The sequence below is a fragment of the Sciurus vulgaris genome (genome assembly GCF_902686455.1).
Source record: "Sciurus vulgaris genome assembly, chromosome: 19".
In the NCBI taxonomy this organism is placed as follows: Eukaryota; Metazoa; Chordata; class Mammalia; order Rodentia; family Sciuridae; genus Sciurus; species Sciurus vulgaris.
In genome coordinates, this window is record NC_136480.1 from 8,585,129 (window position 1) to 8,603,541 (window position 18,413).

At 53.0% G+C, this 18,413-nt stretch overlaps 1 protein-coding gene across 1 annotated transcript in view; it reads left to right on the forward strand.

Annotated features, from left to right (window-relative positions):
* The window catches only part of ATP2B2 (ATPase plasma membrane Ca2+ transporting 2), a 406,022-nt gene that overhangs the window by 277,165 nt on the left and 110,444 nt on the right, over nucleotides 1–18,413 (forward strand). Inside the window, 1 exon segment of the mRNA XM_079122219.1 lies at nucleotides 15,718–15,915. Within this exon segment, the coding sequence (XP_078978345.1) occupies nucleotides 15,718–15,915 (198 nt within the window).

An 18,413-nucleotide genomic window follows, 5' to 3' on the forward strand; every position in this document is an offset into this window, starting at 1 on the left:
GGCCCCCGGAGAGCAGGGGTGGCTTCATAGATGATTATGTCATTTTTCCCAAAGGCCTGAAAGGCAGGTACTAAGTCCCCAGGTTTGCAGATAAGGCCAGGCTGGGGTCTGAGAGAAGAAATGGCTAAGCCATGAGCACAGGGCAAAGTCAGTTCTGAACTCACACGTGGGGAGTTCCTCTCGCCTCTTGCTGCCCACTGCCTGGGGACGGGGTGCACAGGACCCCAGCTGCGGGCTCCTTGCACTGTCGTCACCCCTCAAATGTCCCAGCTCTCTGTCCTGTTCGGTTGGTTTCTGTATCTGGGCTTCAGGCTGAAAAGAATTCAATAGAATGAGATTTGAGGGTTCATCCAGAAGATTGTGTCTCATCCTGTCTCCCCCTAAAATTGCAAGTGGTGGCAGAGATGTGCCTTCCTGGTTGTTAAGCAACCAGGTATAATCCAGTGTTGGGGAGAGGACAGTGATTCATCTCCTTCCCTCCCTACATGCCCCCAAGATACAGCCCCTCCCAGGCAGGCAGAGAACCCCAGGGACTCAGAGGAAGGGGACAAAATACAAAATCTATACAAACAGAAGAGAGTAACAGTTCCAAACACACGGAATGCATTCAGCCCGAAGGGAAAAGAGAAAGATCTCTTTGCAAAATTGTAGGAATTGTACTGTAGCTTTGCCCAGCACAGCACCTAGAAACTGACATTTTTTGCTCATCTGTCTATGACCCACGCTCACAGGTCACAACTTATTGAGTGAATGAATGAATGAAACCAAATACTATGGTCTAGAACAGGACTCAAGCCTTGTTCTCTACCAGAGGGCACCCAGGTAGGCGGACAGGGAGACAGAGCTGGAGAGGAGGAGACAGCATGTGCGCCTCCCTAAGATTTCCACTAAATGACATTGTCAGCAGGGGGCCCTCTCTCTGCCCCTCCCTCAGCTGGCCAGCACTCTCCTCTAGGTTAAGGAAAGGTATTAACCTTTCATGAGTGACTGATACAGTTCCAAGAGAAGCATGCTGGAGGATCTCAGAATTTTTAAGCAAGAAGGGCCCTAGGAGTAGAAAGCAAATCCAAGCCCCTGAGTCCCAGGGAAGCAGTGGCCCAGCAAAGAAGGATCCATCAACCTGGGGAACCCCTGGCGGGCTCCAGCCTCCCTGCCCGGCATCTGTCTTCACTGGGATTCTCAAAAAACACAGCCTAAGTCGAGGATGGGGTGCAGGTGGTTTTGGGGAGTGATCTCAAGAGTGAGGACATTGGACACGGGAGAGAGGACACCAAAGTCAGACCGCAGTCATGCTGGCTGCTGTTGCAGGCACCTGGAGCTCAGCCCCACTGGTGACTTTTGCAGGAAGCATGTGGACTGCACCTCCAAATTGTTCTGCAAGAGTGTAAGACTGGAGCTGTCATCCTGACTCCCTTCCCCTGCTGCACAGGGACTGGGAAACTCAGCACTCCAGGGCTTCCATTAAGTGGGGATTTCCTGACCTCCCAGCTTCAAATAAGTCCCCAAAGAGAAAATGGAACCAGTGGGTGTGTGAGGAGGATGTGGCTGGCATGCTCAGGATCTGTACCCCACACCGTGGAGTCAGGGAGGACTGGGGGTCTTGGTACTGGACACAGAAAGAAAATGTCACAGCTCCTTAAATCAGAATAGTGCAAACAATGGCTTCCGTTCATTGATGCATTTCCCTGTATTCTGAGGAAATCATTTACATTACTGCATTTGATCTTCAAGTGCATCTTAGGCGGTCAGGACCATTTACTCCCATTTTAAAGATGAGGAAACAGGCCCAGAGCTGCTTATATAACTTGTTCAAAGTCGTACAACTAGTAAGTGACTAAGCCGGCATTCAAACTGACACGGCTTAAGCCAGCAGCCTGAGTCGGCAGACCTCAAGGAACACGTGAGAGTCCCAGGCTCAAAAAGAGTCTGTTCCAAGGAAGGCAGAGCAAACTGTCCAGGCGCCCTTCACAGCTGGTCTCGGGGAAGCAATTTTCCCTCTCTGTGCATCTGTTTCCTCAACCATAAAATGGGTCTCCTATAATCCTTTTCTAGTCTCCTTCATGAAGTTATGTAGAGCAAGAGAAGCCCACGTTCATGTGCTAGGGGTTAGGAGGCAGTGGTTAAGGCCTGGACTCTAAATTTCTGGAGTGGAAATCTAGAAGATAGGCATCTTTATAGCTCCATGCCTCGGTTTCCCCTTTTGTCAAATAAAGTTAACAAAGTGAGGTGACAGGAAATCATGAAAAGTCAACAGCCTAAACCCCAAGTGCTCAGTGGCACTGTGTCGTGATGGGGCAGAAGCGTAGGTGTGTGACCTCAGGTCCTGTCTGAACCACGGTCTCTTCATCTATAAATACAGACTTCATTGTGTGTACTTTGTAGGCTCCCACACAAAGGGGGATGTGAAAGCAGTTTCTAAATCAGCCTTCCCAAGGGACCCGCTCAGCTTCCTCAGCTTTCTATCCTTCACACCTGTGTCACTCCAGCTTCCCTCTCAGCCCCTTCCCGTTCCCCTGTCCCCTCCCTCCACTCCCCAGGATTCTGTGGCCGGGAGAGTCTGTCAGTAGAACACTGCTGTTCCGTGAGCTGCCTTCTGTGAGAGCGAGAAGGAGCCACTGTCACAGAGATGAAGGCCTCTACTTTCCTGGCATTGATTTCTGATCTTGGGTTTCACTAGCAGCTTCCTCCACCCCGCCCGCCCCGGCAGTAACTTCAGGCACCTAAATGGAAAGTTGGAGGGACGTCCCGAGCTGTGGATGCGTGTTTCCCCAGCAAGCCCTTTCATGGCCTTCAAGGGCCTGGGCAGCTAGCTGGAAGCTCCCCTGTCTGTCCTGCCAGCAGAAGATCACTGGAGGCCATTGAGCCATCTGCTGTGTGGCCTCAGGCAAAGAGGAAAGTGATCTGAGGAGACCCTGAGGATCCGCCCCGCTCCCCAGTCCTCAGCCTGAAGATGCCTGTCGGGGTGGACATTGCTCTGGAGTTCAGCATCGCCCCTCCTCACCCCTTGTCTTCCTGAATGGGTGCATCTGGGAGAGGCCCCAAGTTTATTGAGCAGCTCCTAGATTTCAGACCAGGACACATAGGCAGTGCCTGCCTTCATGGAGCTTACAGTCATAAAGGGAGCCAAACGCTAAGAAAAGCCAACTGCACTATGAATTATTAAAATAAAAGGGATTTTCAGGGAGTTATGTGAATATTAGCCAGGGGTGGGGGTCTCAGCCAGAGGAAGTCATCCAGGTGGACCCAGGTGGAGGAGGAGGGGGTGGTTAGATCCGAGATGAGTTTTACTTGGGGTGGAAGAAGATTACAGGCTTGCACACAGGGTCAGAAGGCATAAGACCCTGACGAGAGACACAGGCGGGACACTCAGGGAAAGAAGAGGTGAAGGGGGCCGTCCGTCCAGCCTTGCTCTGTGTCTGGCATGCTATGCTCCTTGCCTGGTATCGATTTTCACAGCCAGGTTCTGGGCTGGGCACCGTATCCCATAATAGAAAGGAGGTGAAGTAACCGAGTCAGGGATACGTAGGAAGCCACAGTTCGGACATGGAAATGACTGTCCCCAAGTGCCCTTCATCCAAAGGTGATATGAAAACAAACTTGAGTTTGTACTGATTTCAAATTAAACTTTGAATGATTCAAATAAAACGCGAGCACACTCTCATGGTAAAAATTAAAGTAGTTGAGTCAAAGCTCACCACTGTGAAAACTTGACCCCTGCAGCCGATCCTACTTCACCTTTTCCCAGAGACCACTATCATGAGTTTGGAGCAGATCCTTACAGACATTTTGCTACACCCATAGAAAACACGGACTATTTTTATAGAGGTTCCTGTTCTACGTAGATGGCGCTGAACTGTCCATGCTCTGCTGCTCCTTGTTTTTGTCTTTACTCAACAGTTTGTCTTAAAGAGCCTTCTCTGTTAGGACATCTAAACGGATCTCATTTTTTGAACGTCATTTAGTATATCGTGAACTAGATGTACCGCAATTTATTTAGCCTACTCGCTTTCCAAAGACAGAAATGCATTTTTCTAAAAAGGTAGCTTCTGAAGGGCTTGAAGGGTTTTTTTTTCCCCCTTCAAAATACAAGACTTCTATTGATGCTAATGGAGGAGCCCACATCACGCTGACAACACAAATATTTAGCAACACCCAGCCTGGTGACTAAGTTTTCCCAATTTCCTTCAGGTGCTTGGCATCCCTGAGAGCTAGCTCTTGTCCATTGCCAAATCTCTGTTTATAGCAAAAGGCTGTCTTGAGAGCAACAGGAGAATGGCAGAATTGTTGGCTTTGATTTCGGCACTGGATCCTAATTCAGGCAGCCTGACGTGATGCAGAAAGGATACGGTTGTTGAGCCTCAGGGAGCAGAGTGCAAATCCTGGCTTTAGCTGTGTGTCCCTGAACAAATCTCTTTACCTCTCTGAGCCTCAGTTTTATAAAATTGTAAAATGAAGTTATTTTTAATTCCAATTTTACAGAACAGCCAAGAAAATTAAATGCAAGCTACATGTATAAAGTGATGGTCGTATCAGACCACATGTGCGTATTTAGTGTCTGCAGCCCCAGTATAGCAGGGGTATTGGTGGTAGGAGGTCGGTCCTGCATCACTGAAGGGGTCAACTGTAGTCAGGAACAATGAGAAGACAACGCGTGGCTGTCGATGCAGCATGGAGGTGGCTTTTGAGTTCAAAGGGAGGAAAGGGACACTGTGCCCAGGTTCTGGAAGCTTCTAATTTTGCACTTTCTTTCATCTAACCCCGTGGGTAGAGCTGGGCTCTCCCTGGGCCCAATTCACACATGAGATAACTGAGGCTCAAAAGGAACACCACTTGCTCAAGGGCTCACTGAGCGGTGGCGGGGGAGATGCACTCCCGTGCCTTCTGCCTCTGAAACCCGCCTGGGGAGGCTCCCAGGGCGCGGGCAAGCTCCCCACGGATTCTGTGCCGCCCTCTGGGACCCTCCCCAGAAGGAGGTAGAAATGGCTTTTCCGAATTCTCAGGAGCTGAGGGAAAGGCCGCCTCGACACAGGTTGGGTCCAAGACGTTCAGGAAGGTTGACAGAGGAGGATAAGCAAATGGCCGCGACTTTTGTGTGATAAGGCTCATTATAAGCAAGACGAGTGTTCCCTTCCTTACGTCTGCCGGACATGGGGAGATGGGCCAGGGCCAGAAGGAAGGAGCCTGGCCCTGCTCTGCAGATGGACCACCCTGCATCTGGGTCAAGTCACTTCCCTGTCTCTGGGCCTCTGTTTTCCCGCCTGTCAAATGGGAGGGTGAGCTTCGCTGGCCACAGGACTTCCTATCCAACAGTGGACCCAAGGGAGGGGACTGCGGGAACCTGGCGGGTGGAGTTGTCAAACTTAACCAAGAGAAATAAAGGATATCCAGTGAAAGCTGAATTTCAGCTAAACGACAAATAATTCATTTTTTTTATTCGCAGTAGGTCCCAAATATTGCATATTACACTGAACAATTATTTGCTATTTATCTAAAATGCAAATGGAACTAGGCGTACTAAATTTTCTCTAGTCAGTCTTAGGACCCCAGCCCCAGTAGGCTCCCATTCTTTAGGAGGAAATATGAAAATTCATATTTTTACAGCTTCTGACCAGACCCCCCACTACCACCCTCCACCCTCTCTCCAAATCCCTGCCCCCTTCCCTGCCCACATGGAAATTCTGGAGCTCAGAGCCAAGAGGTTTCATAAAGAATATGCCCACGGTGGAGAGAGGGGCAGGAACTCGGTCCGACTTAGCGAAAAGACACGTGATGGATTTAGATGGGTGGAAACCTGTATCCACCTGTGGGTCAGGTCAGAGGTGTACAGCACGTCCAGTGGACGCCACATCTGTGGACTTAGAGAGAGGCCGCGCCGTGCTGAGACCACGCGTCCTCAGGTCCACAGTCCAAGGCTGCGTGCACAGCTGTGCACAACATCTGCACATGAGCACGTGACCTTGAATCCTACCCGCCCCACGTAATTCCTGGTTATATGATTCTGGGTAATTATTAGACTCTGGGTCCACAGAAAGCCCCACATGGGGCCGCCGTGTATCCGAGAGACCCCTCTCCACCCTGCACCCGGCCCGTCAGGAACCATCGGTACCCGCACACGACCACAAACTGCACACACGCCTGGCAGGTGCACTGGGCAGTAGCCCTGCTGGCTGATGCCTCAGACTTGTCCTAAACTTAACGTCCTGCAGGCCACAGGGGAGGCCTGTGCATGGCAGGTTCACTGCAGAGAGGTCGTTTCTCAGCGCCCATCACCGTGTGGGGGGCCCTGAGCAGCCTCAGCTTGCACATCTCCATCTCTGGCCCTCAGAGGCAGGAGAGGAGGGGAGGCTGCCCAAGCTGGCACACAGGCCTTGGAGGGCCTTGGATGGTGGCCTCCGGGAGGTCCAGAGGGCAGTGGTGACCGGAAGGGTGGAGCAGTCACTGGTTGACCCTCAGGGCCAAACCCTGGTGCAGGAGAAGTGGCTGATGGATGTGAGCTACCAAATGAAAGAGCCGGGTGACAAACGCTGTCGGGGAGGGGAGGGCCAGTCCACGCTTGCTGGATAAACCGGGGAAAGCTTTCGGCAGGAGGCGGCAAACCCCGTGTGTGTCTCTGAGGATTAAACAGGTCAGCAGATGAGGGGAGGCGGGCGGCCTGGGTTAGGAGCCAGAGGAGCCAGGACGGAGGCCAGACAGGCATGGGGCCTGTGACTTGGTAGGAGAGTGAGATCAACGTGATGTTGCTGGCAGTGAGGCAGGAGGAGGCTCTGTGACAAGCTCGGAGGGCCCAGGAGCTGGGCAGCCGTGACGGGCACGGGGAGCCAGGCGCAGGGACCCACCTGCAGGATCAGCTCCCGGCCCCACACTGACGGGATCTCATCCTCTGATCCTTCTCTGCCCTCCTGGTTCCTGGTGTCCTCCTCCAGCCTCCCTCAGCTCCAGCAGTCCCCTCCGCCCCAGCCCACCGAGCCGGCTTCTCCCTCCACTGCAGCCTCCAGGGAGGCTGTGGACTGCGGGTCCCTTGCGGTCAGCTCTCAGGGAGGGAGACGGGCCCCGCAGAGCTGGCAAAACTTACAGAAAAGTGGCGGGTTGACCACACTGGCCCAGGCTCTGTCCCCCCCGGCCCTGCCCCCACCGTGTGATCTGGACCAGCCGCGGCTCTCAGGGTGCAGGCAAGAACCCCAGGTCCCAGGAGTGTTGACAAGGCTCAAAGGGGACCACGGCCCCCAAGCAGCTGACAGGCAGCCTCCCTCTCTGTCTGCCCCACCCGACCTCCCGAGGAGCGCTCACTCCACGCCAGGACACCACGGTGTCTCCTTGGCAGGTCCAGGTGGAGCCTGAGAACTGGCATTTCTGCCCAGTTCCCAGGTGCTGTTGAAGCTGCTGCATGGGGGACCATGTGGTCCCCCACCCCTGGCTGCACAGCGGAGTCCCTGGTGAGCTCTACAGACCCTCAGGCCTGGGCCGTGACTGTGTTGGAACCTCTGGGTCGGGGCCCCGGCAGGAATATTTTCAAAGCTTCCTGGTGATGCCAACGTGCAACCAAGTCAGGAACCAGGGCCTTGAAGGTGGCTCTGTCAAAACAGCCGCAGCAGCAGCTGACATTAATCCGGTCCTCACTGGGACGGGCGCCTCGCTAAGCACACGCGAGTCACGCAGTCTGAGGTAGACACTATTGTCACTGGAATGTCACACATGAGGAGACTGAGGCCCAAGAGTGGAAGCCACCTGCCCGTGGGCACAGAGCTAGGAGGCAGCCTCGAGTCTCCTGTTCCGTTTCACTGTTTTATCTTGAACCACTGTGAAGTCCCCAGGTCCCAGCAGAGGCACCTTTGAAAGCTGCCCGCTCTGCCTGGCCTCTGACAGGAGACAGGCACGTGGGCAGCCCTGTGCCACACGCTCACCCCTGGCCACAGCCCCTGCATGTGCTAAGTCACACACCCGCCTTCTGGGTGCCCCTCAGCTGGACCCCCTCTCTGCTTTGTAAATGCAGGTAGCAGGACGGCGAAGCCACAGAGGAGAACTCTCTTCTTTGGTTTGATCTGAGATTTCCTGAGCACCCCAGAGTAGCAGGGACCAGGCTGGTGTGAATCGAGATTTCTGGTCAGTTTGATCAGGTGGGGTCACTGTCAGGGTGTATCAGGAGCAGGCACAGACTATCCCTGACTGGATCAGGATGGAGCAGGGCAGGTTGACCACTGGGCTCCACGGCAAGAAGCCTGGCTTGCTTGTCTTCCCAACAGAAGACTCTGACCCTCAGTGCACACATTTGCATAATGGGGTGATCACAGAGCACTGTCAGAGCCTCGGTTCTGTTTGATCTTCAAGTGAAGCACCCCAGAAAGGGTGAGCCCTTTACTTAAGGTCACACAGCAAGGAAAGATAGATTCAAACCAGGTCTCAGGACCTATGTAGAGGTGTGATATGGCGGGGTGGTCATCTCTGACAGGGTGGAAATCTAATAGGTGGCCATTCAGATGGAAATACCTGGGACGCACATTCCGGGCCCACCATGTAGTAGTGGTAACCTGGTGGTGCGTGGCAGCCGTGGTAACTAGTAAGAGCCACATCCATCAGTTCTGAGGGCCAGCGTGCGCCAGGCACTGTTGACACGCATCCATCTGCCATAGGTGCCTTTACCCCCCATTACACAGAGGTGGAGGCCGAGGCTCAGAGAGGGAAAGTGATTGCTCCGAAGCACCAGCTCTGAACTGAGGAGCACCCGAGATTTGCACCCAGGTCTGAGGCCACCAGATGGCCTGCTGGGCAGCCCCTTCCCCTGCAGACAGGGTCCTGGCTTCCTGCACTGTGCCTGGAGACAGCTCCACTCTCAGTGTCCACCTGCCTGCTGGTGCCCCTGTGGCCCTGGCTACTGCCCCCAGCATCTGAGGAGCAGTTTGTTGTCACGCTGGCACTGAACAGCTGATGGAGTGTGGGGGCCTGGACCCCTGCCTTTGCTCAGACAGGGGAGGGTCCCACGGTCAGCCAGTTTCCATGGGTGCTGGTTTTGCTCCAGCCCCGGGGGGCGTGGGGAAGTTCTCTGGGGGGCCTTGACTAGAAACAGATGCTGAACCTTGCGGGGAGTTAGAACAGGGGAGGAGGGGTCAGAGGTCATCTGGATGGCCTGGCACACACCCTCAGCCCCTCCCCTGCTTTCCATAGAGCCCAGGCTGTTGGCATGCGGTGCCCCACACATGGCAAGAGCAGAACCCTGCCCTGTCCTCAATCACCTCAATACACCAGAGTCGTATTTTAAATGTCCCCATGCCATCATCTCCCTCGTTCAACCCGACCTCTAACCCAGCCTTTTACCTACTCCAGTCCCCTTTCTTTAGTCTGAATAATTAATTGACATACCTACCTTCAAAGCTGCTTATAAAAGTTTATCTCACACAAAAAGATTTAAAATGACTTAAGTGGGGAAATACAAAGGAAAGAGAGAAGAAATAAGATTCTCAGACACGGTGCATACTGCTGAACCCTGCAATGCAGCTTCAAGGGGCAAACTACAGCTTCAGTGCTGAGCTGCCAGGCAGGCAAGGGGAAGAGGGCAACAAGATGAGTTCCAAGAATAAAGACTCTATTAGGAAATCCCCTTCACCCTTACGCAAAGGGCCTGATTTTATGTGACATGCAAATAATTCAGCTTCTTTTCCAACCTTTTCTAACCACTGGGGCAGAGGATATGACAGATATGTCCTATTCCTTGGGGACCACTCAGACCCCCCTCCTGAGGTACAAATAAAGTATGCTAATCATGCAGGCATCTCCCAAGCCCTCCAGATCCCCTCTCCCCTGGCCCACACCCTTCCACCTGATTAACTCTCTCACCCAATTCTTTTTCTGCCAGAAAAAAATCCTTCCTGATGCCCAAGTCTTCATCACTGTAGTATCTCCAACACATAGAACCAGGCCTGGCTTATAGTAGGTGCTCAATCAATATCTGTTAGTTGATTGAATGCACGAATGATGATTGGATGCACACCACTTAACACAACCCTGGGTACCTCATCTACCTTCAGAGGTCCTGAATAGGGTGGGGGGGACTCTGACCGCCCTAATACAGGAGGATCCTGAGCCCCTGGGAACTGGCACCTGGTGTCAGGACACCCACAGTGTATTGTGCCATGTCTGTGTGAACACTCTCCCTCCCTCTCCCTGGATCCTCTGTCTACCTCCACAGCCCTCCTCTCCTATGCCCAGCTCCATGCTCTGGGCCAGACAAGGTGCAGTTAGTGTCCTCTGCCCCCAAGAGAACTTGAGCTGACACTCACTGTCCCCTACCCCAGTGTTCCTTACCGGAGCAGAGTCGGGGCTGGTGTTTGCATCAGAGACCTGTCAATCACCAGTTCCAACTCCCGGAGGCAGGTGCACAAGACCCCCTGAGCCCGACAGGGGGACTTTTATTTAGAAATGCCTGCATTTTTTTTTTTTTTTTATGTCTGTGACAAATTTGCATTTAAAAAAAAAATACTGGGCCAACTAAAAAACCTCTCTGACAGCCTGGGAGAGTCGTTAGCAGCCATCAAAGAAGAGTCTGAAATGACTAAGAAGAGAGAGGAAGATGCCGGAAGCAAGACTGGGGGACGACAGGGCAAGGGATCAGCGACTGGGAGAAAACTGAGTCTGTTTCCAGGACAGCTGGAGATACAGTCCCCAGATAGCCAGTGACAGCAAGCAGCCATTGCATCAAATAATCCCGTACAACCAAAATCCCCCACTTGGCGCTGTGGCTTTCTTCTTTCATGTAAATAATAGGACACCCATATTCTGGCACTCGCAGAAGAATCTGAACAACGGCTGGAATAATTTTTTTCCATGAGGGCACACGGAGTTTACAGAGAGCATGCACATCCATTCCTCTGAAAGTGGCCCACCACAGCCTGGGGGTTACTTACTCCCATTTTATTGATGAGAAAACCAAGTCACCAAGGCTTGAAACAACTGGCTTAAGTTCACTCACAAGTCAGTGGTAGAAACAAGACTCAAACCTAACTCCTTGCCCAGTGCTTTATAATTGAATAGGAAGAAAATTCAGCCAGGCACAGTGACTCATGCCTGGAATTCCAGCGACTTCGGAGGCTGAGGCAGGAGGATCGCAAGTTCGAGGCCAACCTCGGCAATTTAGTGAGGCCCTGATTCAAAATAAAAAATAGAAAGGTCTGGGGATGAATCACAGTGGTGGTGAGCCCCTAGGTTTAATCCCCAGTACCAAAAAAATAAAAATCAATAAAGGAAAAATAAAATTCTCATTGGAAAACCCACACCCCATGCAGCCTCTGTCCTGAGCATTATTTTCTTTCTGAATTTTTAGGCTCTTGCTGGCTGTGTCCAGCAACATTTGACACGCTGTATTAATTTTTAATATGCTAGGCGGTGAGAAGCTCGGCAATCTAAATTGAATCTCTAACACCATTCATCTCTCGAATCAGTTTCCGATGTGTCTACTCCCCAAAATAGGCGTGTTGGTATTTAGCAGGAAGGTAGGGAGGCTGAGACTCTGGGAAGGGCACGACGGGTGGGCTCGACCCAGCGAGCGTCCCAGCCGTAGGTGCTCAGCACCACTGCCTTTGCATACAAGGTGCCAGAGTCCCCCGCCCTCATCCCCCTTCCAGACCACCCCTTCATGTCTCAGGTGGGGAGACTGAGGCCTGGAGAGAGGAAGTGGCTTCTCTGCAGTTCTGAGGCCCTTTTGCTGTCCTCATCTGACCTCGAGTCCCCTCTCCTATCAAAATCCTGTCTGTCCAAGCCATCTTTCCGCCAATCACACGCAGAGCCCAAAACTAGTCGATGATAAATACAGTATGCTTACCTGGTGCCGGGCCCGGCAGTGGGGTCCCTACGTGGAATGTGGAGACCCCAGGCTCACCCTAACACTATGAACTGGGCACTGGCGTTGCCTGCGTTTTACAGATGAGGAAACCGAGGCACTGGGAGGCAAAAATCACTTACTCATAGTAACTCAGACCTGGGATTTGAACACAGGATATCCAAGTCCAAACCACACCTAAATTCTTGGGGGGTCTCCACCTCCCATGAGTGAGATGTCAGGACCACCATCAGCCATCTCTGAGACCCTATGAGCCTCACCACTTGAGTGAGGGTTTATATTCTAATGAATTTGTTGATGCAAAGACTTCCTGGCAGTTTCTAAAGACTGGATATAATAATAACCCAGGAGGCCCCCAGAAAGCCTGTGAGGAGCAGGACAGGACCAGGAGTTAGGTCCTGGAAAGAGGAAAGCAGGAGCCAACGTTTGCCTGCTTTGGCCCCTCCCCTCCCAGACTCCTCCTCCTCCTGACCCATAGCCTTGGGGGTCTCAGACTGGTGACCTCAGCGCAGAATCCCATCCATAGATTTGTTGTATTTGACTCTGAAATGTTTTCAGTGGGGAGATGTTCTGTCAAGTTCCAGCTCTCTTCTCTTAGAAGGTTGGAAGATGCGCAGGGTACATAATCCCCCTCGGGAACTCAGAAACATCTGTCCCTTTAGAAGGGCCAGAGTTCCCTTTGCCCCAGTCCCCACCACTCCCCACTATCTGCCACCCAGCTACTTCTCTCACTCCCCAAACCTGCCCAGCCCCCATGGCTATTTGAATTTTGAGTCCCTGCCCTGTCTGCTCTCCCAGGACCCCAGATCTCAATGCCTAGTGTGTAGGTCCCCAGCATGACAAAACCCCCAGAGCTGTGACCTGACTTTGAGAACGGAGAGTATTACCAACTATCCACACTGCAGACGGCAGCACATTTGAACCCAGAGCCTCAGAAGATTCAGAGACTCGTGCCTCTGTGAATCAGCGGGGTAAGGAGAGAAGTTGAGCTGCACCCACCAATCTTTTTCTCATCAAAGTCCTTTATTTACCAAAACTCACAAAGAGCCCCTAAATGTAAAACCATACCCCAGGAAGACCACTTCAGGACCTGTGGGCCTTGGAACCCCAGGATCCTTGGTGCTCACCAATCACAGTGAACTCCCCTGTTATCAAGATGAGGAAACTACCATTCGACCCAGCTATCCCACTCCTTGGCCTATACCCAAAGGACTTAAAATAAGCATACTGCAGAGATGCAGCCACATCAATGTTCATTGCTGCTCAATTCACCATAGCCAGATTGTGGAACCAACCTAGATGTTCTTCAATTGATGAATGGATAAAGAAGCTGTGGTGTATATATATATACAATGGAATATTACTCAGCCATAAAGAATAATAAAATTATGGCATTTGCAGGCAAATGGATGAAATTGGAGAATATCATGCTAAGTGAGATAAACCAATCTCAAAAAACCAAAGGACGAATGATCTCACTGATAAGCAGATGATGACGCATAATGGGGGTTGGGAGGTGGGCAAGAATGGAGGAAGGAGGGACTGTATAGAGGGAAAAGAGGGGTGGGAGGGGTGGGAGGGAAGGAAAAAATAATAGAATGAATCAAACACCATTACCCTAAGTAAATGTATGATTACGCAAATGGTATGCCTTTACTCCTTGTACAAACAGAAACAACATGTATCCCATTCGTTTACAATAAAAATAAATTAAAAAAAAAAGAAATACAGACGGAGCCAGGCACTGTGACCCATGCCTAAAATTCTAGTAGCTCAGGAGGCTGAGGCAGGAGGATGGCAAGTTCAAAGGCAGCCTCAGCAACTTAGCAAGGCCTTAAGCAACTCAGCGAGACCCTGTCTCTAAATAAAATGTAAAAGAGGCTGGGGGTGTGGCTCGGTGGCTTAGTGCCCCTGGGTTCAATCCCTGGAAGAAAGAAAGAAAAGACGGACTGAGTAAATGAATAGTTCAATGAGACAATGAGCGACAGACTTAAAATCCTAGGGCCCTGTCACAGATTAGTCCACTAAGTTCCCAAAAATACAATGGAACGCTCTAGCCCCCCTGGGGCTCCTCCAGTTCTCCCTTCTCAGGAATGGACTGGAGGCCTGAGGGCCAAGGACAGGTGGGCACCCCTTTCTTCCGTCCCTGCCTGCATCCAGCTGTCATCAAGCCACAGGGGAGATGTGGCCGAGCCTGCCCATCTGCAAGGGCCGCTCATGCTACATTCTCTGCAGCCCCCTCCTGGGCCAGGCTGTAGCGCTTGGGCATGTGACCTGCATTCAGTGGATGGGACACCTCTACAGCCTACCATGCCAGGCTCTGAGAAATAGGCATCAGGCCAGGCGTGGCCCCCAAAGCAAACTGGTCCAGCAAACCCCTAAGCTCTGTGGTGATCAGGACTGGGGAAAGGTAGGGGCAGGGGACACTCTCTACCTGGGGCAGAGGGGACAGCTGCTCAGAAAGGCTGAGGACGGGCATGGCGGGCTAGATGGGAGACAAGGATGTCCCTGGCTCACGGGAGCAGAGGCAGGAGTGAGACAGTACCACTGTCACAGAAAAATAAAATGACACAGCAGCCTGGGAAGGACCGACCTCTGCGGGTGCCAGCAGACATGGGCACAGGAAGCCTCCCCCCAGAGCTGCCTCTTCCTGTCACACACCTGAGTTCTCCCAGGAGAGTGTCACCTTACCAGGCTCTGCTCCGGAGGTACAATGATCTGAGGGACTCACCAGTTGTTCGTCATCCTACCTTGATGCAGATGAGTTGAGGAGGTGACCGACAGGCAAACGGAGACCAGGGGAGAGGGCACGGGGAGGCCCAGCAGCACAGCAGATCATGAAAGGAGCAGGTAGACACTGGCCAGGGACTGGCCTGGCCTGGTGGGGCGAGGCTCGGTGCCGAAAGCTGGGGTCACAAACCCAGACGAGAGTTCAGACCAAGAGGCCCGAGGGGCGGCTGAGACCTGCGGACTTATCTGAAGATAACGAGGTGCTTCCCAAGACTGCTGAGCTGGAGGTGGGAGTGGGGTTCACGAGACCAGAGGAACTGTCTGGAAATGAGGAGCTGGTGGGTTGGCAGTGAACCCCTGCCACTCCATCCATCGGGCCCCGCGTGGTGAGGCTGACACCCGGCTGCCCCTCAGCTGTCCTGGTCCAGCCCAGCTGAGCATCTCCCACCCACCAGACGTGGCTTCCAGCACCTTCAGTATGTGGCCGCTGGGAAATCACCTCCCAATCGGGACACTTTGTCTGTCTTGTTCTTAGCCCTGTCCCAAGGTCTGCAGCAGTGCTGAGCTTAATAAACGCACGTAGGTGCTTAGTAAACCGTAGGTGCTTAATAAACGCACGCTGGATCATCTCATGCAGTGCCCTCGGCTCCTTTGACCATTTCTCACCTGGGCGATGGCGTGGGGACCCACCCACCCAGCTACCTCTTCTCACTCTCAGTTCAGCCTTCCACAAACGACAGGGGATACTCACTCCTCTCTCGTAAGAGGCTCGCGTGAGACGCTCTGCCCAGCTCAAGGTGGATGTCAGCGCTCTGAGTGCGTTTAGGGGGGCAAGGCTGAGCCCTGGTGTTCGTAGGGCAGGCGTAGCAAACACATTTTGACTTACGGTATTTTCAAAGTCCCGTGGACTGGGAGGGAAGCCCCCCGCGAGCCCAGGAGGGTCTGCATCTTTGGGAGGACCGCCACTGGGCCCACTGCCCCGTGTCTCTGGCCCTCGGCAGGAGCCCACCAAGAGCCTGAAGCGCACAGAGCTGTCGGGCTCCGGGGTCAGGTGCCCAGAACCTTCCTGCCGACTCCACCCCGACTCTGCCCCACAGCTCCTGGGGACCCCTGAGTCTCTCCAGGGCCCCCCGCCCACCCTCTCTGCACTCTGTCCACAGGTTTACCAGGCACCGCCCCAGACCTGGAAAAAAGGAAGCAGATTTTTGGGCAAAACTTTATACCTCCAAAGAAGCCAAAAACCTTCCTGCAGCTGGTGTGGGAGGCGCTGCAGGATGTCACGCTCATCATCCTGGAAATTGCGGCCATCATCTCCCTGGGGCTGTCCTTCTATCACCCGCCTGGCGAGAGCAATGAAGGTAAGTCAGGGGCCTCGGACCCCTGCCCCCCACCCTGCATGGAGCATGCACACCTGGCTACAGTGCCCACACCACAGGGTCCCCAGGGCTCACGGCTCACCTTCCAGATGAGGACGCTGAGGCCTAAGGGACAGGGCCTCACACACCCCAGTGAGGGCCAGTTCAAAAACCCCTCAGTGTCCGGTCTTCCTTGTGTGAAATGCAAGGATTAGACCAATAGTAATAAAAATTATTGTGAGCACTTATTAGGCACTTACAGCATGTCAGGCTCTGAGCTGGGGTGTCTGGAAGAGCAAGGGACCATGGTCGTGCCTATTGGAAAGACAAGGAAACCAAGGCACAGAGAGGTGAGTTAATCTGCTCCAGGTTACCCAGGATCGATTTTATGTTGCCATAGCAGAATGTCACACACGAAGTCATTTCTAAAGAAAAGACATCGATTTCTCCCGGTTCTATTCGAGGCCAGAAGTCCAGCACCCTCTGGCGAGGGCCTTCCTGCGGCATCCTAGCATGGCGGAGGGCACCACACTGTGAGGCAGAACAAGCTGCTAGCTCAGGTCCCTTCTTATAAAGCCACTCGTGCCACATGGGAGCCCCACCCTCATGACCTCCTCTCATCATGACCTCCCAGAAGCCCTGCCTGCCCTTCACGTTCAACATGTGAACGTGAGAATTAAGTTCCTAAAGCAAAAACTTGGGGAGATACTTCCAAACCACAGCCCCTAGCTCAAAAGCGTCCCCAGGTTTTGCTGTGGCGTTTGAGACGCGGGCGCCGGGCCCCTCCTGAGACTGCCACACGCTGTCCAGGAAGGTGGGTGCTGCAGGCTGGGATCAGACCACTGCCCTGGTGAGGGTGACCCTGACATCCATCCAGGCCGCTCTCCCTGCTGGGGACAAGCCCCAGAAGTGCCTGCCCTGCGGGCTTCTGGCGTGGTCTGATTTGATGGTGCTGCAGCCCTGTTCACAGATCCCTCTTGGGTCCCCTGGGTCCCCACCCTCGGGGCACGCCAACTGCTGAGGGAGGCTCCAAAACTGGTTTTCTCCCCAGAACCCCCAAGTCACCAGCTCCCTTGGGGGTGACTTCGGAGGTACTTGCTCCTCACCTCCTGGAGCAAGGATTGGTACACTCTGCTTCACAGGCCGGGTCTGGGTGGCCCGTCTTGCATGATTCTTGTTTCTCTTCCACCTGCCTGTGGACTCCTTCACTCAACAGCGGTAGCGGCTAGCCTGAAGTGCCTCCTCCTGGGCCTTTTCCAGAAGAAGCTTGCCCACCTCTGCCCAGATTTTGAAATCTCTGTCTCTCACTTTTTCTCTTTCTCCCCTTTCCACTCTTATCTCTCTCTCTCTCTCTCTCTCTCTCTCTCTCTCTCTCTCTCTCTCTCTCTCTCTCTCTCTCTCTCTCTCTCTCTCTTGCCCTGTTCCCCAACACACCCTTCTGGGCATGGAAAGAAAATGAAATGATTAAAAGCATGACCTCTGGCCAGGCATGGTGATGCACACCTGTAAACTCAGTAATCCCAGCTGCTCAGGAGGCTGAGGCAGGAGGATCACAAGTTAGAGGCCACTTAGTGAGACTCTCTCTCAAAATAAAATTTTTAAAGGGCTGGGGATGTAGCTTCGTGGTAGAGCACCCCTGGGTTCAGTTCCCAGTCACCCTTCCCCATCACCAAATATAAAACTCAGCCTCTGAAGTCACATACCTCCCTGGGTGAAATCCTGCCTCCATTCCTTCCCAGCTTAACCAAGTCACTTACCTTCTCTGATCCTGTTTCCTCCTCGGCAAAACAGGACAAGTGATCCTCTCTCAAAGGGTCACCATGCAGAGGTGACCAAGAGTCTCGTGGCAGGTGCTGGACCTGCTACTTCTGGTGTGGCTGCCCTGGGCTTCGTTCTCTGGTCTTCGTCTGAAACCGCTTCCTTTGTGCCTGGTGTAAGAAAGCCACTCGGTCCCTCTGCACCTCTCCTCTTCCGTGGTCCTGTCCCTGAGGTTGGCCTGCATACCACACACCCTGGACTGGGTGCTGAATATGTTTCTCATAGGCAGAATTTCCGTCTTGAGGGGGCATCTCCAAATCTGTCCCTGGATCCTGAATAGGGACGGTGCTCTGAGGACCAAGGAAGAGCTTGCGCTCTCAGGGAGTTGCTGGAGCAAACCCCACTCTCCTCAAAGTCAAGACCCCTGACTGCACGGGAAACCTTGGCCACCACGCCTCCTTTCCCTGCAGGATGGTCACTGAGCACCAGCTAACGGGTGGCACCTCACTGTCGCCGTGACTGCTCTCCTACGCGGTGGCAAAGACTTTAAGCCTCCCCTGATGGGCATTTCTTTAAACAGAACACACACACACACAATTAGCACATTACAAAAGCCATACAAGCTCACTGTAGGAAAAGACTAAAATGTAGGTAAACACAAAGGAGAAAAATAAAGCCGCCCATAATCCTGCCATCCAGAGAGAGCCCACTGTGACCTATAGGTAGGCAGGTAGGTAGACACA